The 25446-nt window shown below is 40.7% G+C and overlaps 2 protein-coding genes across 3 annotated transcripts in view; both read right to left on the reverse strand.

Annotated features, from left to right (window-relative positions):
- Nucleotides 1-25446, reverse strand: part of LOC146630152 (extracellular serine/threonine protein kinase FAM20C-like) — a 39932-nt gene that overhangs the window by 2883 nt on the left and 11603 nt on the right. The gene's annotated exons all lie outside the window — the stretch shown is intronic.
- Nucleotides 296-25293, reverse strand: dnhd1 (dynein heavy chain domain 1). The gene is made up of 43 exons (XM_085356785.1): nt 24661-25293; nt 24260-24457; nt 23950-24153; nt 23734-23844; nt 23497-23653; nt 23148-23399; nt 22743-22886; nt 21082-21187; nt 20727-20935; nt 20389-20632; nt 19986-20143; nt 17998-18123; nt 17590-17866; nt 17345-17472; nt 16506-16704; nt 16325-16416; nt 15973-16180; nt 15721-15846; nt 15505-15602; nt 12316-15409; nt 12120-12225; nt 11829-11988; nt 11451-11733; nt 9953-11345; nt 9553-9658; nt 9281-9389; nt 8998-9184; nt 8495-8597; nt 8068-8196; nt 7689-7880; nt 7063-7482; nt 6535-6958; nt 5386-5484; nt 5128-5304; nt 4754-4932; nt 3382-4374; nt 3129-3303; nt 2950-3024; nt 2230-2446; nt 2018-2109; nt 1792-1941; nt 945-1555; nt 296-847 (listed from the first exon to the last, which is right to left on the reverse strand). The coding sequence occupies exons 1-43, from the start codon at nt 25029-25031 to the stop codon at nt 419-421; spliced, it is 13311 nt and encodes a 4436-aa protein (XP_085212911.1). The 5' UTR covers nt 25032-25293; the 3' UTR covers nt 296-418.

Here is a 25446-nt window from a genome sequence, read left to right on the forward strand (position 1 = left end):
GTAAAAGAAAGGATTTGCTTAGTAATCGGTAACCAAACCTGAAACATTTTACATGTTGCATACATATAAATATTCTGGCATAAACATCTTTATGCTTACGGCTACTGTGTGTACTTTTGTGCGTCTGCCATCTACAGATTGAGTCACATTTTATTCAGAAAAGTACTTTCAACTATTTTAGGGAATGTCATCCAAAAGAAGAGAAGATAGTGTGGAGCTGAAATAATCACTTTATAGAAGTTTGTTAAATTCTTTCTTTTTTTCAGAACAAGAATGACGAGACATGAAAGTGGATTTATAAATTTATTTGAAGGTTCACATAAAATCACAGGAGCATCAGTCCTCATGACATACTGTATACTACAATCTTTGCATCATTTCATTTAACAATCACAGCAGATAAGGCAGCTGAGTACAGTCAGAGTCTACTCACTAGTCTCACCCTTCTCAAACTACACAGAAGAGGATCTAGATTGGTATGAAGGGGGACTTTTGTGATAATGTTAACATCAGCCAGTCCTGAGCTTCCACTCTCCAACCCTTCGTCCAGATAGAGTGGGCAGTGGTAGATTGGTACCTGAGGGGTAGTTAAGGAAACGACGGCTGCACAGTGAACATTCCTGTTATCCATTAAATATGAACTTTTGCAGGGGGCTGTATCATGGGAACTGTTTGTGCTCCTGACTTGAGCTTTAACACAAAGAAGTGGTACTGAGCAAGACTGAGGAGAGACAGTGTCCTGTAGGACTTGCAGTTGTGTATCCCATGATGCCCCTTTAAGTTCCAGGCCACACAAATACACAGAATCCAGAGGAAGTGAGATGGGGTATGTGCTGTAAGACAGAACCTGTGTGGACAAGAACATCAGAGCTTATTATCCTTACTAACATGTTTAGTGGTAAGGAAATAAGTGTTTACTATAATTTTTAATTTGAATGCTTTACCTGGAACTGTAGAATTATATCAGTGATATATTTACGATATACTTGAGCAGCCTCTCTCATCATTGCCACCAGCAGGCCTCTGGCGTTTTTAAAAGCAGATAGTCGATAAGCACCAGGTGGATCTGAAGCATCATGGTGCCACAGATATGCACTGAGCAACTCTGCCCTCCTCTCCAAGCCAGACAAGTCAGTGAGCTTGAGGAGGGACGCGAAGGTCAGCGAATACTGAACAGGCTGCTGCAGCTGTGAGAGGAGCAAGGATACCGAGTCAATGAGATCATCCCACTCAGCTTGGAGGAAGTCACGCACAGGACCACGAGGAAGAGCTCCTGCACTTTCATTCTTGCTTGTGAGGTAGCGCTTCAGACCCTCCAGTCTGACTCTGGCATCACTGAACGCTGGCAGCGTAGCAAGCTGCTTTTCTTTGGTGCTAAAACGCCTTACTGATCGAAGGGGAGTTTGCGAGGTCCGCAGTAACATGGTCATGTTGTAGCTGGTGATCTTGATTATCTCAGTCGTTATGTCAGCATTAAAGCCCAGCACCACGGGCTCGCTGATGTTTGCTGATTCCCAAAGACCCTGCTCCACGACCTGCAGCTGTCCAGACAAATCTGAGGGCATAAAACATCCCAAATCTATTTTACAGAGAGCAGCCAACAGAAAAGCATTCTCACACACGCACACAAACACACAAAAACACACACACACACCAGCTCTAAGTCTGGAATTCAGTCTCATTTTGGTGCAGTATTGATGCACCAGTGTTCTGAGAGCTTTAAAGAAAAAATTGAACCATTTCTCGTCAACAGTGAATGTTAGTTAAATTGGTAGAAAAATGTCCAGTTACCAGAGTGACCAGAACTTCTGACAAGTTTCGAAAGGATGTGCGGTCCGCTGTTCAAGTGACGTGAAGCTGTAGTGAAGCAGGTCTTGGCAATGTCCTCCAACACCTCCAAATCTGCAGAGTCTGTCACATGGCCACCATACACTAGACTGACTACGAATGGAAAGCAAAAGTTAATTAATCGAACAGTAACTGAATTAGGGTGTTTTATATTTTCATATTGCTTCACCTGCTAAATATTGCAAAACCTTAGTCTTGTCATGGCACAGATGGGCAACATGAATATATGCATCCACTAAAGCATGAAGGTCCTCCTGACTCCTTCAAAAAAACAAGAAGAAAATGTATACATTTATTTAGATTATAAATCTTTAAACATCATACAACAACCTCTACCTCTTCATCATAAACAATTTATACAATGCATATTTACTTCCTTACCAGTGATAGATTCTTCCCTGGCCTAAATACTTGTAGGTCTGTCGCTGCACCAAGACAGAGTGAAAGATAGCGCAGCGGAGGAGTGACTTGTTGTCAGCCATGATACCCAACTGTGGCTGACTGATGGATGCCACCTGTCGCAAAGAACAGCTCAGCTCCTCCTTCAGATCCCAGGAAGAGTCACAGACCAGATGCAGAGCACACATTCGCACTGACGCTGTTTAAAAATAAAGACAGTCATTTCAATCATTATGATTATTACAACAAGAGCAAAACTGGAGTAGCTGTTTTTCTGAAAGCACATTTATAACACACATTTCCAGCACGCCAGCCAATATTACTCACACGAGCATAGGAGAAACAAAATGTGTAAGTGCCCCTTTGGTCACTGCTGACCTACATAAAGCACTCTGTCACTAAAAACAAACCATGACATGGTCTGTGCAAAAGCTTCACTTTAGGAATCTTTCACATATACCTGTGAAAAATAGCTCTCCTTACACTGTAAAAGGTTGGAAGTGTACTAAAGTACAGAGTTACATGTTAATCTTCAAGCTGAATGGACCAACAGTGATGCTACTTTTAACAGTTGTTCGCTGTCATGACAAAAGTATGCTTCAGTACAACAAGATCTTCATTTCATAAATTAGGGTCACATTTAGAGTAAAATAGAACAGATGGAAATAAATATTTGAAAAAGCAGCAACATAATAGATCTACCTGGTATGAGGTGTGATGTGTTTTCTTGAGTTATAAACCACAATCGGAAGCTGGGGTGAATCAGACAAGGCTTCTCTGTTTAATAGGATGAGGCACATAAGTAGGCGGAAGAATCCACAAACATAAAGACTGGACAAGTTCTATAAATACATTTAAACTGATTTTGATTTACCCCCTACCTTTGACTGAGGAGATTAAATGACTGAGTTTAGCCACTACGTCATCATCCAGTTGTTCGAACAGATGACTGTTGTTAAACACCAACCAGTGGCCGTCATTAGCAGCTTTGTCCAGCATTGAAAGGAAGAGATTTCTGTCACAGAGAGCCCAAAAGGAAAGGACTTTCACCTGAATCTAAAGCATAGGAAGAAATGCATCAAGCACTGTATTACAGGAGTAACTCTATAATGGCAGAAAAAACTGTGCTGTCACCTCTTTTTTTCCTGGTACACATTTGGCCAACTGGTTTATTAAACAAAGAGGCTCAATGCTTATCTGCATATCTCTATTTGGATTGGGCAATGTAAGAATGATGGGCTCCTTATGTTTGACCAAATATAGTGAGCATGCCTCTGGGTTCCCAACGAGAGGGGCTTCAGTCTCTGTTTTCTTTTGAGGCAGGCAGAGTTGACAGGCATTTATGGCATCTGCTAGTCCCTCCAGACAGTCGGGGATCATGGTCTTCCAGAGGAGAGCCCGCTGCAGCAAAGAGAGATGGCAGTGAGAACGACAGGGAACGGGCCCTAACACTGTAGAGGAAGGAAAGTGAAGGTACTCCTGCCATTGCTTCGGGGAAGCACAGAGTGAGGCAATTAGGCCTCTGAATGAAGGAATCTTTTCCAAGCGAAGTAGCTCTGAGTGGATAAGTGGGGAAATCCAGCTGGGAAGATCAGCGATGGAGGATGGTGAATCAGTCCCAGGATGCTGTGTGTCTCCAAGGCCTATGAGGAAGGCCAACCTCTCACCCTCAGAGCACAGCTGGTTGTGCTGGAGCAGGGCTAAAGACACAAGCAGCTTCAGAACAGCAGCATGGGTCTTGAAAAGACAAGGCCTGTATTGTACCAGCACTTTGACTACCATCGTGTTTATCAACTCTTGTATTATGCTCCCTGGAACTTTCCCTATTATCCTGTCCTCCCCAGTGAAAGCTTCTTGCATCACAGTCATGAAGCCATGTAGGGAGAAATAATAGGCAGGGGAAAGACTGGACACAGCCTGCAGGGTCTGGTAGAGAGCGGCACCCAGCCTCACGAAGTGGCGAGGCACTGCCAGCAGGGACTCATGGTGCTCCAGCTGCTCCCTCAGCTGCTTCATCTCATCCTGCAGCTTCTTCGTCACTTCTTGACAAACTTTTACACGGGGAAGAAAATCCGGGTCTTGCAGCAGGACAGTGTTAGACTGCAGGATGTAACCCATTAGAGCGTCCTAAGATGAGAATCAGAAATAACTATTAAAATTTAACATAAAACTTTTAGGTAAGACTTAAAGCTGACACTGCAGTTTGACTGAAAAAAAATACAACCAACCCTAAAAAATTCAGGACACAACTGGTACAAAGTACAATACCATTGATAAAATGGACAATAAAAGTCAGGTCAAAATATTCTGCATGAATGTGTTCAGCTTATAACATGAACATGACATGATATAAAATGCCCAATTTTCAGAAGAACTACAGCATAAGCAAGCTCCTTATATGACCATGATGGATTGGGTTTTAAACTACTTTACATTCAGTGCTGTTTTGTTTAACACAAGGTAAGTCACTTGACATCAGTATGATGCAAAAGGCTGGTCTAGTCACCTCCTCTGTGGCCAGTTTCTCCCGCAGCTCCTGTTTGTAATTCTGGAATTGCAAGTGTTGAATCAGCAGCTCTTTACACTTAGCCTGCAGCAGCTGTGTCAGCATCAGCTCTGGGATGTCTTCTGAGCTCAGAGAAAGGTCAACCACACGTACCTGAGCCAAGATAGATGGATGGATCCCTACAGCACAAGAACAAGACAACTACTAACTAAACGTTTTCCAGAGAATTTCCAGAAGAGGATCTAGTTTACCTAGTCTCTACATTAACATTTGGTGTTAACCAAGACAAATGTCATTTATTTTACTTGCTCTACAAATAAAATCAGGAATGAAATCTGGTGTAAAGTTAAATTGTCGCCACTAATCAAACTAACCACTGTTAAGTAGTCTAATCGGCAGACATGTGCTGAGGAAGAGGCAAAACTCAGGATGGACCATCTGAATAGGTTGATTTAATCCTGGAAAGTAACATCCAGCAGGACGTGACAACTTGGCCAGGAACTGAAGATTGGGGATTGCACGCTCCACATGAGTAACCAGTACTCTCAAACCTACAAAACAAAAGATTAAAAATGATTATTATGGTGAAAAAAACAGACTATCAACCTTTACTTGTATTTTTCTTATGTCACCTCTCTCAGCAGCCTGGTCCAGCTTGTGCACCAGTTCCACGTCATCTCCACAAATTACCATCCCAAAATCTATTTCTTCCTCAAGTTTTGTGTTCTTTCCTGTTGAGTAGATATTTATCATACACTGGTCCAATACAATTCAGTCTTACATGGAGTTGTGTGATTTAAAAATCATAAAAACGGTCTTTGTATAGAAATAAAAAGGGTAACAAGCATGCAGTGGTTAAAAAAATCAGCCACAGCAATCAAACCACTAACAGGTGAAGTGAGTAACTGCTTATCTTGTGTCACCTATGAAGGGTGCATATTAGGCAGAAAGTAAACAGTCAATTCTTAAAACTGATGTGTCAGAAGTATAAAAACATGCATGTGTTACATTGTAACAAACAAACTGTGATGGCTAGATAAAAGTCTCCAGAAAAGCAAGTCTTGTGGGATGTTCACTCTACACACAACTTCCTGTTTGCTATTTCATATCAATGTATCCATGTTGATCCTTGTAGACAAGCATCTACACTAAACATGATTGTTGGAACTAAACAATAGAACATGAGCAGAAGGGCTGGTCTGATGAATACCATTTACCATCTGGGGATGAGATGGCAGCATATTGAAATAAAAGAAGGTAGCAGGCCAGTAGAGTCTCTGCCTTCTCTGTGCAGTGCTGGAAGAGCTGATATTGCATTCATGCAGATACTACTTTTGCACATTCTACCTACATAAACACTGTTTACACCATGTACACCCTTTCATGGCGACAGTCTTTCCTATTGCCTCTTTCAGCGTACACATACAAAATGCTACACTTCAACAACTTCAACTTTGATGAATGTCCCAAAAGTGTTCAAGGTCTTGACTCATCCAATCTGATCAAACATCTGTGGGATTTGTTAGAACAGCAAGTACAATTCATGGAGGTCATATCTCACACGTTACACAATCTAATGGTCTTCTGCAAAGAAGCTAACGGATAATAGCACAGCACAACTTCAGAGGTTTTGTGGTGTTCATGCCTACATGAATCAGTCCTGTTTTAACTGACAAAGGGGAACCTACAAAATAATAGTTGGTTTTAATGGTTTCATGTTGTGGTTGGTCCAAGTAAATGCTACATGTGTAATTAATCATTTTGAAAATGTAGGCACATACCTGGGATGAGACTATTTGGAAAATTCATCTCCAGATGTTGCTGGCTGTCTACTAGTAGAGGCCAATGCTGGATGTAGGTACTTCTGTATCCACACAGCAACAGCTTAACCATCAGCCTGGCAGAGAGAGTGTCTTCAGTTTGCCACTCATTCATCCCTAATGCCTGACCCAAAGGCAACTGCAATCTCTCAGTTACAGGGATGGGAAAACCAGGAGATAAGGAACCAGGTACAGTGTCTAACTGTGTAAACAGAGAGGTTCTGGGGTCGTTGGGGTTTATGTCGATGCTTCCTGTCTGGCACAGAGTCTGCCACTTGCGCAGCAGTTCTGTGCGTGTATCAGGTCCAAAAGGGCCTAAATACGAGACGGTTGCAGCCAAGAGGAGGGCGTCTCCTGGCACGTTTTGATTACGTACCTCTGTATCCTGGGCAGAAAACAGAGAAAAAATAATTTTCAATAAAGAAACATTCAAAAGTAAGTATGTTAAATGTGATATGTTAAAAGTGATGCACAATGTTTGCGAATTACCTGAGCAACAGCCCTCCAAACTTTGCCATATGTCTCACTCTGCCCAGCACATGCAGAAGCTTCTTGCTCTGCACTTTCAGCTTTGTGTAGCAGCATCAGTTGTTCCATTAGGTCATTTTGAACACACTGCAGATGAAGCTCAGTGGCCTCCAGTGAGCTGTATACCTCCTGCTTGCGCTGCTCGGCTCGATTCAACCGACTTCTCGTCTCTGCAGCCTGAACCTCCAACTGCTGCTTTAGGAACACTCGCTGCTGAACACAGCAGTACTCATACACAGCCTGGACCCATCGACAGAGGGATTCGCAGGCCTTACTGACCTCTCGCACAGCCTCAGGCACAAACTGGGGACTGTGAACTATCTGCCCAAGCTGTTGCAGCTGTTCATTTGTCAGGTTGTAGCGGTCAAAATATTCCAGTTCCTGCACAAGGAGACGTTAGTAAGACAGTAAGTTTAAAGCCTCAAAGCTACATTGACAAAGAAACTGGAACATAACTACACAAACTGATAAATGATGGCACAACTTCAGATTTATCTTTACCCTACTTATGACATGCTATTTAATTCACTGACCACTGCAATCAATGAAATCTGTAACAAATTTGCTGCAAGACATTTTTTTCCCACCTGGAAAAAGTCTGCTTGGGAAAGAAGTTGTTTAGCACTTTCCCAACCCGGTGGATGACTAAACAGCAAACAAATAGCATCCATGACTTGCACAACTCCCACAGGTGGGTCTCTGTAGTGGCGCACCTCCTCCACATCCGATGGATCCAAACACTTAAGAATCTGAAGGCCTGACAAGAATGCAGGTTTTATCTGGGGGAAAAAATTACATGTGAACTTAAAGCTCATTTTTGTGTAACAGTACTATTAAATGTTCCCAGTTTTTTCTGTCAAACTACCTCGAATGAATAAAAAGGTATTTTATAATGGGCGAAGAAATGCTTTCAGTTATTTCAAGGATTTAGAGCTACTTATTGTAACAAAAAGAAAACAAGTTGACCTGTTTTTGAGCCTGATTAATCTGCTCTTCCAGGTAACACAGTTGCTGGTCCTCTGCAGCGCACTTCTCACAGGCTTCCTCAAACAGTTTCTTATGATCTTCTACTGCTTGAAGGAGCTCTTTCTCACGCTACAGGACAGAGAGGATGGAAGCGTGGCGTGTATGTAGTTAAACAAATCATTTTTTGCTGCAGACGTGCTATAAACCGAATGCTGCTTATTTAAACTGAAATATTAGCTGAGGCTACTTTAGCATAACGTGTTCTTTAAAACTACATTTTTCCCTGATGTGTAGTATGTTCTACATAAGCATTTGAAGTGTGATGAAAACACATATCTTTTAAATAACTTTTCAATGTGAATAACCTTGTGTAGTAGACAGGCAGACCAACAACTAAAACAGTACATGCTAAAGTTCTCCACTTTACCTGGTCTGTTTCAGAAACCATCTTCTGCACACTTATTAAGTGCTCTTTACGCTGCATGGATATGTTGTTCACTGCATCCAAACGAGACACAGCAGCAGCGATTCTAAAAAAAAAAAAAAAAAAAAAAAAATTATATATATATATATATATATATATATATATATATATATATATATATATATATATATATATATATATATATATATATATAAATATTATTGTGGACAAACATGGTCATTTCTGTTTAAAACATAATAGGATGTTAGCCTGCTGGTTTTGGTTACTGTGATTAATGTAGCTGTGTGACATTTTGTAGAGGATGTAGTCTGTGGTACAGTTGTGCTATAAAGTTGTGCTTTTTGTACCAACTATAATTTGGCTTTAACAGGAAAAAAGGTGCTCACAGAAATATTTTCACAAATGTGTTGTTATATGTGCAGCAGGATATCAAACAATGGAGATAAAGGAAGGAAAAGAGGGAAACCTCCTGGTCTCAGAGGTACCTGTTGGCTTTGTCCTGGCACTGCTTGTGCAGGAGGCTGCAGAGGTAACCAAAGTGGGCAATGAATTCCATATAAGTCTGAGGACTGAAAGGCTGATTTCTTAGAAGGACAGAAGCATACTGGAATGCAGACCGATGGATCCCTGCCATAGCCACAGACAGGCTGGCCTCTGAGCTTCCTCGAACCACTTAATAAAAAGAAAAGGACAAAGGTAATGTCTCGCTACAGTCGAGAGAAAAACAAAAAACAAGGGGTTTAGATTAATCCTGATGTTGTGTCTCACAAGGGCTTGTTTTGAGGCACTGAACAGCAACTTCCACCAAAGACTGGTTAGACCACGGCTGGTACACCTCAACACAACAGCTGTGCCTGAGGGCCTTGGCCATTTGTCCCTGTACAACAAATAATGTGCAAATTAAATTAGGAATAAACCCTGAGCCAATTTGTAAAGTTGTTAGCTCTTTTGGCCACACTGCAGACTTTCAAAAGTAGTTTAGTATTTGAGTTGTTTTTTTGGTATGAAATAAATGCATAGGTTTCAATAAAAATACTTACAACCCAGCTTTGTGCTTCATTTTTGGAAGGTATGTCAGTGCTTTCTGACATGCTGTATGGCATTAGCAGGAATATGTGGATATTTCTGTGGACTTGACTCAAACGCCTTTGTTAAAAAAGAAAAACAGTACATCTGGTTTAAATGTTTTCACACATTGGCTTTAAAACTGACTGCAAAATATTTTTTCCAATATATCCCTTCTTAAAAATGTTTTTTCCAAATCTACAGTATAACTGAATGTTACATAAACATATACCATCACTTTACAGACTGTATTTAAGTACGTTTAAATTGACACTGACTATACCAAACGTATTTAGGTCTGTTTTGGGAGAGTTATGTGGTGATAATCTATCTCTCAACATGATGAGCATTAGATCAGCTACTTTTTCCTCTTACTTCTCAAACATCCAGTTGTCCATAAGATATCTTCGTGAGTATTTTGCTGCAGTCATTCTGGAAACAAGGTCCCTCAGCTCTTCGTCGGTGAAGAGTGCCGGACAGGCACCGTGAGCCATCAGTACCAGTAATTCTTCTCTGACAGACTGGCTGATTTCCTCATGGACCAGTATGATGACACTGATTCCATCCGACCTAGTCTTATTCCCAGCTTCTTTCAGGATTTCATGAAGATTATTTTGATTACCAGCATGTATCTCCAATAACTCATAGCCTGTAAGGTGGGCAGCTAAACAGACAGTGGTTTTGCGGCCTGTGCCCCTATCTGAGCCAATCAGCACTCCATGACCTCGAGGTAGCAGCAAAGCCCTGATAATGTGTAACAACTGACTCACCCTCTGTCTGTGTAAAATGTATTTGGTTGTGATGCTGCAGTCAGGTCCTTCACCTTCTTCTTTTCCGTCCGTAAGTACACACAGCTTTTGCACTAGCGTATCAAGGTCTTGCTCCTGATAAGAAGGGCTAAATTTAAAATATTGTTTTATCGACTTCAGGGCCTCAGAGAGATCAGGACCAAATGCAAGTTGTGCCATCGTGTCTTCCAAATACTGAAGAATCTGTGGTTGCTGAAAGATGTTTTCAGGCTTAGTTAATGCGCTGTGCAATTGGCTTTGCTGGTTTAGATCTTTAGGCAGATCTACAGGGTCTGTATTTTCACCTGCTGGCTGACTGTCCCCATCGATTTCATTAGCCAGTTTCATTCCATAGTGTGTTGCTGCTGTCTTGGCTATGAGTGACACAACAGTTTTCCTATCATCCTCTGAGCACAACCTGTCACTGAAAGTACGCATGCACTCGTGCATCCACACCTGTACTATGTTGAGAACCGATGCTGGAGGAAAGCCTGGTTGTGAAACCTCCTTGTTCTCCTTGTTTGAGATTACAGACCTCCATAGGTACATCCCCTGAAACACCTTCTGAAGATCACGATGGGAAAATATGAAATGAGGCCTCTGCACAGAGGGCTGAAATCTGTCACTTACTGCATGATACAGCTCATTAGTAGCAGTGACGATGGAAGATGACATATCCTCACCAATGTGCCTATTAAGTGGCATTTCACTGAGCCAGATTTTTAGCCAGGGAGAATAGATAGACATTAAAATGTCTGGGGATACGCCATCAAGCACAAAGATAGAAAACAGGCGTGAGAGCCGTGGGGATATAACACCGCTGTGGGAATGATCCAATCCGGATATACAGCATGCAGCCAGGTAGCTGATAGTTCCCGACTGTAACAACTCGGAGCTGTAGGTGTCAAATGTTAGAATCTCTCCTTTTGAAATACTCTGTCTTAGTGTCTCTAGAGCCATTGCAGACGTTCCAAAGACGTCTATGAACAAAAATGACAGGCATAATGACAACATAAAGATTCACACTGTACTAAATCTGGTTCAAACTGAATCACATAAATTCTGTTATAAATTTTGTTACTCACCACAGGGGGCTTCATGTAAATCATCAACAAACAAAAACAAGCGTGGCTGGTTTGCCATGAAGCCAGTAGTCTCTTTACAGTTCTTCTGGCATCTGATGCTTTTCAGTATAGTGTGCAAGTCTCTGGAGCTCAGAAGTGGACTGGCTGGTAGGTTAATGTGTGGCTTGTCAAAAGTCAGCACAGTTTGGCACAGTGTGGTTTTTCCAGAGCCAGGCTCTCCAGAAACCAAAACTGGCTGCTTTGCCTCCAACATGAGGTTCAGGAGATATGTGTATTTCCTGTACTATGAAAAACATTTGAGACACCTGTTAATATTCAGAAGCAGCGACAAATACTGTATGTATTCTAAGTATAGTAGGTGCAATGTTAAGTACAAACCATTGGAATGACAGAGCCTGTCGACAGCGTATTCGTGGGGCACATCTTAGTGTCGATACTAAAGAAGTGTTCATACACACTGACTTCATCAGGGACCACAATTTTGTATCTGCAAGTTAGGAGCACTTGGCGGGCTAATAAATCAAACTGTGGCCAGTGGCTAAATAAAAACAGAAATATATGAAGAACACTGGTTACAGAGAGAAATATCGACAGGCGGTAGTAGAACTCAGTATGTGTAAATATATAATGTGTGACCAAGTAAAAAAGTTTAATAAAAAAAAATCTTACCGAGAATGAAGGCGACCACCAAATCCCCAGATATAAGCCAGGAGAAAAATGTTTCTGCTGAGCTGCTCCTGCTTACTTTGGGCACCTGTGGCTGCTGGAGGCATATCTGGTAGAGGGGAAGGACATGACATTTTTGTAAGGGTAACATAATTATGCCATGCTTACGGGGTTTTACATTTGTTACAAGTTATTTTACCTGTTGTGTCGATATGTGCCACTGACTCAGGTTTTTCTACTTCCTTTCCAAAATGTTGTAGGAGGGCATGCAGGATCCTGACAAATGACATGACTTCTTGCAGTCCGTGTGTGGGGGCTTTGCAAGATTTTCTTTCAGTGTGGATTGCAGAGGTTAAACTCCTTTGCCCAAGCAAATGAAGGGTGCTAGAGAAAAGATCTTCAGCCAAGTGATTCCACATTTTCACAATTCTGTGATCTAGTTTGTATTTAAAGGAGAGAGCATCTATTTCACTCTTCCACACAGACTTCCACAGATCATCTCCCGTGACATAAACAAGGCTGCAGCGGGTCACTGCAGAGGGGCTTGCATTGCATAGGTCAGTGACTTCCATAAGCAGCTTTAGTTTTGACTGAGACAACAATGTCTCACCTGACGACAGACCCAGAAAGGCATCCTGAGAACTGCACAGTGTGGTTAGGTAATCTAACCAGCCGGGCTGCCCCACAGGCTCCCCATCCATTACCAGCCACTTCACTACTACTGTCTCACCAGTTTTCTTCTCATTGTTACAGAGTTTAAAGCTTGCATGCTCACGCCTTCCTGCATCTCGCAGCACCTTTGCCAGAGCTCCATCTATCCATCCTCTCTTTTCACACAAGCAGCCAAATATCTCATCATGGGACATAGCGTTAGGAAATAAGACTAAAGTTTCCACAAAGCTCCAGTTTGAAAGAGATATCTTTTGATCTGCCTGGGGAGAGCCTGCATCAATCGTATTGTCCTTGTCAAAAACCAACTCCACTGTCTTAGTAGCCAGGCTATTCAGTGCTCCAGTCAGAGCAGTGTAACAGGTGCTCTTTCCGCTCCCGGGGGGCCCTATAAGCAAAACTGCCTGAGACAATTTCATGGTCTGGTAGAGTGTAAGAGCATTGCAAATGATGTCTGTGTCACAACAGAAGTGTTTTTGTTGTATTTCTTCTCTAAGTGCATCTTCAAGTTGGTTCTTTTCAGCTTCTTCAATAAATTGTTGGACAAGCGGAAACTGGCATGCTATAGGAAAAACATCTTTGAAAAGCATGTAGAACTGTGAGGTGGCCTTCTTCTCGGGCAGCAGTACAGAAAGAATGGCTCTGACAATCGCTTCCTCTTCCATTAAACTTTGTACAACCATCAAATAACAACGGTGTGACTTTGGAGGCTTTTCAGTTTTCCTTCCGTCCTCCTCAAAAGGTTTGATAGGCTCATTTTGTGACGACATAAGATCAGTGTCGAGTGAATCTTTGGACTTTGAATTTTCTCGATCCCTTACAACCTGCTGCAAATGTCTTTCAGAAGCTGAGATGATCTTTTGCAGGATAACAAGAAAGCAGCTGTCATTGTCAGAGAAAAGATCAGGTAGACAATGGGACTCTTGAGCCAGGCTAATGAGGGACACCAGACGTTGACTTAACGACATGGCGTCTGAAAAACCAATGGAAGTTAGCATTACTTCTGCAATTATTCTGTAATCTGGACGTGTTAATGCGACAGATCTTGTAGCAAATCGCAGACTTTCAGGAACTCTAGATATATTTTCTTTTGATGAGATGGCAACACATCCATAGCTGAGACTGGCAGAAATGTGTTTTCCTGCAAGTGTCATGTGACATTCTGACTCAGCAGCATTTGTGAATCCCGCGACTCCATCTGAAATTTTCATCTCTGTCTCACAATTTAGCCTCTCCTTTTTATCTCTTCTTAACATGTTGAAGGACTGGTGTATGTCAACTAGATGCTGTCCTAGTATCGACAGATCACTGTGTGTTAGCAAGTCCACAGAGTTCAACACAAGCCATGCCCCTGCCTGAAGCGCCCCAACCAACATCCGCTGAATAACACGAGGCATCATGCTTGGATAACACTGTTTTAGGACAACCTGTCGCCCCAGCGCTTTTCCTAACTGGATCACAGTATTTTTCTTTCCAGACATGGAAGGGCCACCCACAGAACAACATCTGTAGGTTGTCAGAGCAATAAGAATCCCTAGTATTGCCCGGTCTGTGCAAGGTGTATGCACCATCTCCCACTCTCCTGGGCCAGAGTATTCAAAGCTGTACTGGACTTGATGGCCCAAAATATCCACAAAACATGCTGGATCATTATAATCCTCTGAGTTAATATAATATTTCATACAACTCAGCCATTCAAAAGATGACTCCCGCGCACACGGAACATCCATGAGTCGATGTAGTTGCTCTGCATGATTCATTGTAAGCTGCAGTAAAGCTCGCAGACACATCATTGTGTACTTGGAAACTTGAGTTCCAGTTTTAGATCCTGTGACTCCGTCTCTTATATAATGGCTAAGGTCTTTCAGCTTTGCGGCGATATGTGCCTTTATGGTGCTGAACTTCACTGAGCTCGATTCTTGGAAAGCTTGTAGAGCAACACTGCACCACATTGCCTTCTCCACCACCAGAAGGCACTCAAGAGGATATTCAGAAAGCAGGCCCAGCACAGCTACCGCACTGGGGAGCTGGTTGTCTCTAGCATTTGTGTCACTTGCTAAATTTTGACTGGATGGTTCGAGCTGTTTTCTCACAACAGCACACTGTGTCAGAAGCTGTACCATGGTCAACTTTAATTTTTTGTCAAAGTTACAAAACCACTTCAAAGCGTCTGCATTTGGTTCTAAAGGAGACTGAAAGGCAACGTGTTCTTGGAAGCTGCCAAAAATACCCAGCACCTTCATCTGCCTTTGGCACTCAGATATAGAATCACCATCTCTTTGTATTTCACAGTCAACTTCAAGCAAATGAACCCCTTTAAAGCTTTTTTGAACAAAGGGTTGAAATTCAAAAGGTGTTGGGTCCAAAGAGAGTATCTGCATCACTTCCCCTTCACTCAAAAACCAGAATCTGGGACACTCTTCACAGAGGTCATCAAGAAGATCTGACATTTGTTTTGAAATGACTTCCATTGCAGACAAACCATTAAGAAGAACCTGGCAAAGGCTATCACCACGAAATCTGTCATTTGTTTCAGTGGAAACTAAGTTCAACACACGGGGTTCGTTTGATATAGAGGCCATCATTTCCTCGAATGTCTCATCAACTGGTTGAAAATGCTTCAGCTATAAAAAAAGATTAAAAAAAAAGATTAAAAAAAACATCATTAATCAAACACACTGACTTCACATTCATGACAGTTTAAGGCACAAGAACCTACCAGGTCCATTCTTTGAGTACGGAAAAATGTCCCACCAAGCACGTTGGTTAAGAAGGCCCACATTTGCTGATATCTTTCAAGTAAAGCAAGCAGCTTCTCTACAAATATTTGAAGGGAAAATAATTCTTACAAGTCTGTTTGAACTTTTTATGGACATTAAGATAAATTCTCTCTTAGTCTTTCAATTTTTAAAGATAAAATTAGTTGCCGCTTTACCAAGTTCTTGTAGTGTTTGAATCCAGTCCTCCAGCAGCAGCCTGAACTCAACACTGTATGGGGACTTTAACATTGTGGACAGCATCATCAAACTGGTCTCAATCTCAGCAAAGTGTACTCCCAGATCTGTGTGAGGAAACACAAAGCAAATGTAAGCAACATGTAAGCTGAATATACCAAATACACATTTCCTCCAAGCAGAGCAGCTAGAAGGTAATTCAAAAATAATGCTTGCAGTGACTTGAGCCTCACCTATAGTAAATCTAGGATCACTGGGGTGTTTCCTGTCAGTTAGCACATTGAGAAGGGAGCCTTCTGTGGTCTTCCCAGTGTGTTTGCACCGTGTTTCCACGCAAAGGGGAGCAAATACATCCAACTGAAAGAGTTTGCCTTCCCATCTGTGACAAAGCTTTTGGAAAGTTTGCTTCATGTCACACTCCCTTTGTGCACATCTGCAAATCTGACAAAATAAAAACACAGCGTCTTATGTCAGATTCGTATTGCGTGTTTTCAAAAGCAACTGTTTCAGCAGACTGTTTGCCTGTTATTTCCCTTTAGCAGAACTGCCAAAGCTGCTCTAGTTAAAACCTCTCTCGTGTTCTACCTTGTCAATCAGATTCTGATGACTTTCAAGTTGTTGAGACATGAGATCAGCAACAGTCACATTCTTCTCTGATTTATATTTTAGGCCCAGGTCTGCACAAGAGAACATATATTTCAGTTCTATTACATTTACTGTGATTTTAGAAGTATGGAAGTGCTATAGCATAGGCACACTCTCTGACCTTCTAAAATGGCTCTCCAGTGTTTTCCTTTCAGTGTGGGGCTCTGTAGCTTGGCCAGGACTAAAAGCTGATGGCTTATGTTTTCCAGAGATCCTAATATCTCCTGCAGCACTGCATCACTGGCAGGTATGGTGGTTGTTAAAGATTGAGCCTGCTCCTTCCACTCTGTAATTTTATCCTGGGCTTCAGAGACCACAACCTGACAGAAAAATGCATGTGTTATTTGTCTGTTGGCAATATTTATACCTCAGGGTTTGCTAGAATAACAAAACATTATTTATACATCTATACAGTTTAAATATCAGTAGATATAATTTATATAAGTACAATGCTTTATTTAATGACCTATTATAAAAATAGAAAAACATGTCTTTTAGAAATGTGGCACCACACTGGAATTTTTTAATTAATTAAGAAATTAATCAAGCATAAAATTCAACCACTAATTCTTCTGTTCAGGAATGCTAGCAAATAAGCGTAATTTGGCGTCTTGATCAAAAATAATAATTTGATTTACTATTTTTTACAGTTTTTTTGTAAAACAGCAGATTAAAAAATTCACATATAACATTAATTCTATTTTAGCAGTAAAAGTATCATTTTGATTAATGGGCTTGCACATACTGGTGGATTAACCAGTACAGAAGCATCAAAAATGATTTTAACCATTATGTACATTTAGCATAGCCTTACATGACTGTATCATGGGGTAACCTGTGATTGACATACCCCGTTGCAATTTTTTTGTACAAAGAAATAAATATGTCATCTCATTAACATGAGAGGCGGTTCTTGACTCTGAATATGTTTAACAGAGAAAAGGGTTGATTTCATGTTACCTCACTAAAAACCATTGGCTTCCATTCTTCCAGCCATGTAGTATAGACTGCTATCAGTTCCCACAAGTCTTTGCGGGCTATGACCTTCTGAACATCTGTGGTCAATACGGTGAGATCTATTGTATGTTCTAATAGGAAGCAGAATAGAGAGAATAAACATGCTATTTGTAAGCACCTGTTTGTTTAATCTTCACCAAACCAAACCTTTCAATCCTTCAAATATTCAAAATACAGCATCATCTCACCTCCCATCTGTTGACTGCTCCTACTAAGCAGGTCCAGCTTTGCACTGAGAGTGTTTACATGCATGCACATGTAGTTCAGTTTGGACATCATCTCTTTGGCATTTTGGCAAGGATCAAGGAAGGGTCCAGATGTAGAGTCAGAGACGATATTTTTAAGGTCACAGAACAGAAATGAGAACATCATGTCCACTGCTTTAGCCATTGAAGGATGATGGCGGCAAACAAGGTCGTCTGCTTCCTTCAACAGGGGAATAAAGCAATTCCACAAGTTCAGCATCTAAATATAAAACACAAACAGAAGCACGAGGCGTTACCTGAGCACACTCACATCCCATGTAAAGCCATGATACGCTTAATATTGTGGTTATTTATAGCGTATTTGCCATTTCTTTGCATTTGCTTTCAGACCTTTTCTTCCACAGTCAGCTCCGCCTCTGTCATATTCCTATAGTTCATGCAAATCGTGTTTTGAAGAGACTGAATGTACTCCAAATGTTTCTGTTTGTCAGGCAAGACCTTCACAAATTCCCTCACCTGTCAAAGGAAAAAATTTGATTTATAATTTTGCTTAGAATTTAACTACATACACAGACAGACAGACAGACAGACAGACAGACAGATAGATAGATAGATAGATAGATAGAGTAGTGAAGACTAGGGTTCTTCACTACTGTGTCTTCAAACAACAGCATGTACATCTTAATGCAGTAAGCATCACCTGGATAAAGGAATCTAAATTCAGAACACATTTACCCTTACAAAGCAGTCTTTGATGTAAATAATTTAGCTGAAGTCAAGAGACAAGACAAGAGGTGCCTCCAGAGGATGTGAATGTTCTGACCACCCTCCTTCTTTGGGTACACCACAAAAAAGTAGCCTAAAGTCTTTACTAGAGATGGCACGATACCACTTTTTTATGTCCGATACCGATACCGATATCATAAATTTGGATATCTGCCGATACCGATATGAATCCGATATAGTGTTTTTTAATCAACAAAACTGTTTTTTAAAATATCTTGCTGCATTTTGCAAGTCTGCAAGTTCATACTCAAGTTTAAAACAACAACTACACTAAAGCTATTCTGTTATACCTGTATACAAAAAAAATACTTCATAGTTCAGCAATACTGATCAATCTAATAAACTTAGACCTACACCATCCTCCCTATTCTGGTATTTTAAAGAGTACTTAGCGTAAATATTAAGCAACCTAACTAATAGGGTTCCAACTCCCAGCAACAACAAAAATAAAAAAATAAAAAATAGGGAACCACCCCTCACGCGCCACCTCATGATGCTTAATCGACGTAATCAACCTTAATTTGATGCAGTGTAAAAAAAAAATGCACAGAAATCAATTATTTTTCAAGAAATATTAAATAGATTCAACATCTTTCTTCAACAAAATTGCAGACTGCACAGATGGTACCTTCCCAAAGTAAAAAGTACTATAGCTTACTAGGGTATATATATTAGACTTAATAGTCACTATATACAGTAATTGACTTCTATTCATTTTACATCAAATTAAAACTTTGGGTGTCAGATAATTATTTATTAAAAGCTAGACATTTTAAATGAGAATAAGAAAGAAAAGTATGTCTTTGTGCCCCCTTTTCCCTGTTAATGCCCTATCAGCCCCCCTGGCTAAACTTTGCTAGATCCGCCCCTGCACAGTTACCAGCCGTCAGCTACATAGAAAAAGATCCTGGTGTAGAAAGTAATATTAAATAAATTCTAACAACAGCTGATCAAGCTTAAACGTGCTGCTGTTGTTCAGCCGCTGGTTTCCTCTTTCTGGTGCAAAGTGGGCCAAAAGCAAACTAGAGACACGGACTCGCCACAGAAAAGCCGATCAGCTGATCATTAGCAGTTTCACGATTGAAGTAGCAGCGGGAGAGCGAGAGGCAGTCGCTCGTTAAGCTTAACGCAGGAATGCTTTACAAACATTCAGAGATGGACTTACACACTTGCTTTACTTCTCTCGGGGATAACTTTGTCGGAGATGAAATGCCAGGTTGCTAGCGAAGCTCCAAATGCTATCCAGACCACCGACAGGTCCCGCATGCCACAGCTGCTCTATCACGTGATGCATACTGCTCCGACGTGCTAACGTCGTTCTGAGGCGAGTTACGGCGTGTTGCAAGTTTTGTGAGGTGCTTTCGTGATATTTAATGGATCGGATTACATTTTTTATTTTTCTCCGATATCCGATCCAGTAATTTAGGTCAGTATCGGACCGATACCGATACGTAATATCGGATCGGTCCATCTCTAGTCTTTACCAAGGACTTTTTTTTCTCCTCACTTAAAAGACTATCTATCTGTTTTTCCTATATTTTATCACATTCTACACTTTTTTGCAAATAAGTAATTTTAAAAAGTTTCTGTACCCTAAGAGCATATTTTGAGAAGTCACGCAAGTCTTGAGGTGCTGTCTTGAGTTCAGCAGTAGCTCCCTCCAAATATGATATGAGGCTCTCTGACTCCTTCCTTATCTGCTCAACTAGTTGCTCTTGCACTTCCTCTTCGATGAACCTCAGCCGTTGCCCTGGAGAAACACAGGGAGAGATGAGGAGGGCATTTATTATGAAGAACAAAGTGTAAGTAATGAATTTATCTACCAAGGGCCAGGACATTAAAGCACTTCACGATTTTAAAAAGTCACTGAACAATTAGTTCCTCCTTCTTGAAGCTATGCTGAATTGACCAAAGAAAGGTCCTTGTATATGAAAGTATTTGAATCTTCAAGCTATACTCAAGATACAATTTCCATTTCATTCGATAAAGACATACCTAGAGCTTCCTTTGTGTGGGTGCAGTGGATGACGAACAGCTGATTGGAGGAAGAAAATGACGAGTCAGCTGCACTGATTCTTTCAGCCCAGTTGCGCACCTTCCTAATGTTCTCCTCGTACACTGACGCAGGCCGACCCCTCATGGATTCCAATGAGGCTCGACTCCACTGACAAGTAAACAAATGGATCTGTACCATCCATGCGTAGCTCTCATACAGCTGTTGGATCTCTAGTTCGGCTTCCTGTCCAGAGAAAAACAAAACACCTGTATAAATCTGATTGTTTGATTAATGCATTTAATACGGCTATTACTGGACTTGAAAGTGACAGTCTTGCCTGCATGATCTCAGACTGCTCCTTCTCAACTTCTTTTGTGATGTCATTGATGCTGATGTGCCACTCTAGCTGGCTTTTGGAGAGAGGAGAGTAGCAGCCATGCACCATGTTGCCTTGCACCACTGGAAAAGCAACTTTAGGCAGTGTCTGCCAGCAAGCTGACATGTCTCTCAGAATCTGACTAGTGTTCCCATCAGTGTTTTTGTCCACTGGGAATGAAAAAAAGAAAAAAAAAATCTGTGACACATTTAGACCAGGCCGAGGCACACTTTCACATCAGTACTGAGGGTTTACATCAGAAGGAGCTCATATAAAGGAAACAGGAGCCGTAACACTCCAATACAAAAGGTCATACCTGTATTTACAGAAGGGTTAATACAGCTGAAGTCATGGTCTAAATCCTGAGCAGAGATTAGCACATCTTTGCTGACCTCTAGGAAAAACCCGCAGTCATCACATTTCTACAAGTAATGAAAGCTGATGTGAGACAAACTCATGGCTGCTGCTTGACTAAACATAAAGAAAACACTGATGTGATTATACTATGCATAATTGTTTGATGTGAAGTAAATACAAGCAGACAGTCTCAAAGGCCAAATTTAAATCAGGCTTATTCACAGAACATAGAGTGAGAGAAACAATTATTTGACCCCCTGCTGACATTGAAGTTTGCTTATTCACAAAGAAATGAACAGTATGTAATTTTTATGGTAGTTTTATTTTAATGGAGAGAGACAGAATATCAACCTCAAAAAAATCCAGAAAAAAACAAATTCTATAAATGTTAAAATAATCTGTATGTTATTGAGCTAAATAACTATTTTCTGCCTTAAAACGCAGCCCTCATGGCACAAAGATTACAACCAACCAATCAAAGCACACCACTTACATTCCTGTCATGGTCCTGCAGTCCTCCTGTGCTGGCTCATTCATTTCGTCTTGCTCGTCTCTGCAATTTCTATCTCTCCTTTCTCTGTGTGTGAGTGCATGTGTGTGTCTGTGTGAATGACTAACCACACCTTGTGTTTCAGTGGCAAGATTCTCCCCTGCTGCCTGCCCTCCAGGTCAGCGCAACTGAGTTGATTAATTCCCATGTTGGTAATCGTCTGATCAGTATTGATCAGCAGCCTTCATTTGTCGCCTGATCATTAGACTGGAAACAGAGAAGTTGGCTCACCTGCTCGTTCTTCTCTGCGTAATTTCAGAGTGAGTTACTGCGAGAGACAGAATTCCTGTGGAGAAATATTCTGCGGAGCTTAGGAATCAGTAACTGGAAATCCTTCTGTTGTCACATTCTGTTGTTGTCTCACTTTAATTCCACCGAGTCTGCATCTTGAATCTAATCAGTCCATTAGTTATGACAAATCCAACTGCATAGAACGGATTGGGCTATGCAATGTAAGATCTTGATTGAGAACCTCTTTTCTGCAGTCAAAACACTGAAGATGGGTCATTTCAACATAACAATGACTCGAAAACATACCACCAAGGCAACACTGAAGTGGCTAGCAAAAAGTACATTAAGATGATGGAGGGGCCTTGCCAGTCTCCAGACCCAATTTTGTAGAAAATCTGTTGGAGGAGCTGAATATTTGAGTTACCAAGCAGGTTTAAAAACCTAGAGGATTTAAAGAGTTTCTAAAATGAGGATAGGGCCAAAAGCCCTCCTGGTGACCAAGTAGAAGAAACGTGTTATCGTTGTTCTTCTTCACCAAGTACTAAGTTGCGTTTTAAGTGAGGATCGAATGTTTATTTTATTCAGTGACATGCAAATCAATTTATAACTTTTCTGTAATGTTTTTTGTCTGTAATGTTTTTTGATTTTGTATTAATATTCTGTCTCTCTCCATTAAAATGAAACAACCATAAAAATTAGAAACTGTTCATTTTTTTGGAAGTGACCAAACTTACAAATTCAGCAGAGCATCCAATAATTATTTCCCCTCTGTACATGATGATTGTCCTGCAGAAATGAAACTGCTCCTGTGTTTGCATCTGCTGAAACGTGTAAATTACCTGAATAATAGAGTCACCTACAGTGAGAAGTGCTTGGCTCACTGCTTCTTTGAACAGATGTATTGGGGGCTCCACCGTCAGCTGATTATCAGCACTGAAACGCAGCTCGGTGTGGAAGAGAGAGCGCTTTGGCAGTTCCTTGCTCTAACGAATGACAATATACATAAAGTTAATTTCATTAAATATAACTTCATTGTCATTTTACTTCATCTAACACATCATCTATTACTTCATGCAGCAGTGGTGCTCCACAGTTATTGTAGGTTTATATCAGTAATTCTTCTGGTTATTGTTTGAGAACAGTAAACAATAAAAATACTGGGTGAAAGAGAAAAATAAAGACTTGTACAGCTAAAATCAACATTTTTTCCAACCACAAACAGTTAATAAGAGTTCATTTTCAACCTTTAAAAGATCGAGAAATGAAATAGCATCTTCTAGTATGACTGTCACGAGACTCTGCACAATCATCTGATGCACAAGAGCTGCAAAATTTCCCAATTTCTTCAAGGTGCTTTCAGACTGGGCCAACTCTTTCTTCAGCTTGCGCTGATGAGCCATGAGCAAATGTATGGGTTGTTGGAAGCTCTTTGGATCGTTAGCAAGTTTTAAGTGTAGCTGCAGCTCCTGGTGTTTCTTATAGCTGTCTTCTTTCACCTGAGGATATTAAATTGTCTTTAGAGATCATTTGATTAAAAAAAAGGCTTTGTTGTCTCTTATGATGAAACCATAAAAGTTGACTGTGGTGTAGTACCATATTTAGGGTGAGAGTGTGATACTGTGATAACTTCTCCAATATCTGCAGACACTCCTGATTCTTGCTTATCAGTATGTTCTTGAATTCCGTCAATGTGTGGCATTCACAGACATCCAGAGGCATCCAGTGTGTCTCTTTTAGTTCTTCAATTACTCTGTCAAAGATATTTTATTGTTGAAAATCTGAACCTGTCTCAAAGTTGAAAACTTTAGACTGTTGCTGGCTTTAACTCACCCTTTTAATAGATGCAGGGCATTCCTGAACTGAGGTACAGCTATGAGCAGCATGTCCTCCAGATTCTTTCTCCGGCGCTGAAAAATTCTCTTGCGCGTGTTTTGATGCCACCTGGGGAAAAAAACATACAATTCAAAGGAAACAATAAATGTAAAGAAAAAAGGAAATAGTTTATACACTGAGTTATGCAAAAGGTATAACATTAACATTTATTACCAGAAAAAAGCTTTCTGCAGTCTAAAGTCCCTGAAAAATGCAATTTTCTGCAAATCTGTCCACAGCACATACTGTCTATACCACTCTGCCAGACTGACAGTTCCACCAATACCCGTCTGGGTAACATGTAGGACAGTTTTAGAGGTGAAGACATAGTGCTCAGGACCAGCTTCACTGGGATGGACAACTCGCAGGTCATAGGGTCTAAAAACAAAGAGGACATGCGTCAGTGGATTTATGGTTTGACAAGGGAAGATTTACCAAACCATGAAACTCAACTCAAGTGTTAAATAATCTTTCTCATCTTTACCTGTAAGCATCCCCATCTACTGTTTTGAGGTAATAAATCTCATATTCTCCCAGGTCTCTTTTCTGAACCAAAATTTGAACAACTTCTGCGCCAGTGAGGGGAGATATACTTGGTTTGGTAGCCCTCCCATGTTTCAAGGTTGCTATCTTTTTATACTTGCAAGTTTTGGCTGTTTTTGATTCACCTTTTTCCTGAATACTGAAAAAATGAAACACAAGAAATTCATTTAGGAGTTTCTCTCATTTACAGGGAGTGTGACAACAATTTTATTTGTTGATGCTATAAATTATAACTATCTTTAACATAAATGCTATCTGGAATGACACTTACACCCAACAAATACTGCATTGAAAAGTATCACAAAAGCCAAAGTCTAATTATCTGTAAGTATTATTATGTACCTCTCTGTTGTCGACTGAGTAATTCTAACAGGGATTTCTGTCCCTAGTGTTGAAGCCATTAATTGAGGTCCTTCTTTCCATTTTTTGTTGCCTATGGCTATCCCAGGTCCTACTTTAGCAATAATATGAGGCAAGTCTGCCAATGACAAATGTCCATCAGAGTGGACATTTTTGAGGAGAGAGGAACAACTGAACAGGGGCTTGGCTGCAGAAGCTGATAAGACACGAAACGGCTCCGGGCACAGAGGTGGTAAAGTCACTTTAGGAGAGTGAGTCTTTTTCTTCGCCTTGTGACCAGGCCTAGCAACATCTTTACCACGGCTCTGAGACGATCCATCACGGGATCTTTCCTGTGAGGCGGCATCAAACATGCTGATCTCCAGGGAATACCATCAGCAGCTCTTGTGTGACTTACTCTGGAATTTCTGAGGAGAGGGACAAATAGGTAAATTTAGCCTGAATCACAAACTATACTGGCACAATATATAAACCCTGCATTTTTAACTAAGCTTTAAAACTGTAGACAGATGTACCGCATATGAAATTGTATGCCGATTGTAAGCAGCAAACACAATTTAAGGTAGTGAATAGCTTTAAAGTACTACTACTTATACTTCTTTCTAGTTAAACCAGTTCCACGTTCACACAGATGTTCATTCAAAGCTTTTCATTGAATAAATAAAAAAGAATGCTGCACACAATAGCAGGGGACTGATTGAGACGACACTACAATACGTTTAAAAAGTCGGACTTTCTAATAAAATTGAGGAAGTCTCTCAAATTTAA

Source organism: Diplotaxodon limnothrissa, linkage group LG6 (assembly GCF_057381915.1).
Source record: "Diplotaxodon limnothrissa isolate DT_005_m linkage group LG6, D_limnothrissa_male_GT1.1, whole genome shotgun sequence".
NCBI classification, from domain to species: domain Eukaryota; kingdom Metazoa; phylum Chordata; class Actinopteri; order Cichliformes; family Cichlidae; genus Diplotaxodon; species Diplotaxodon limnothrissa.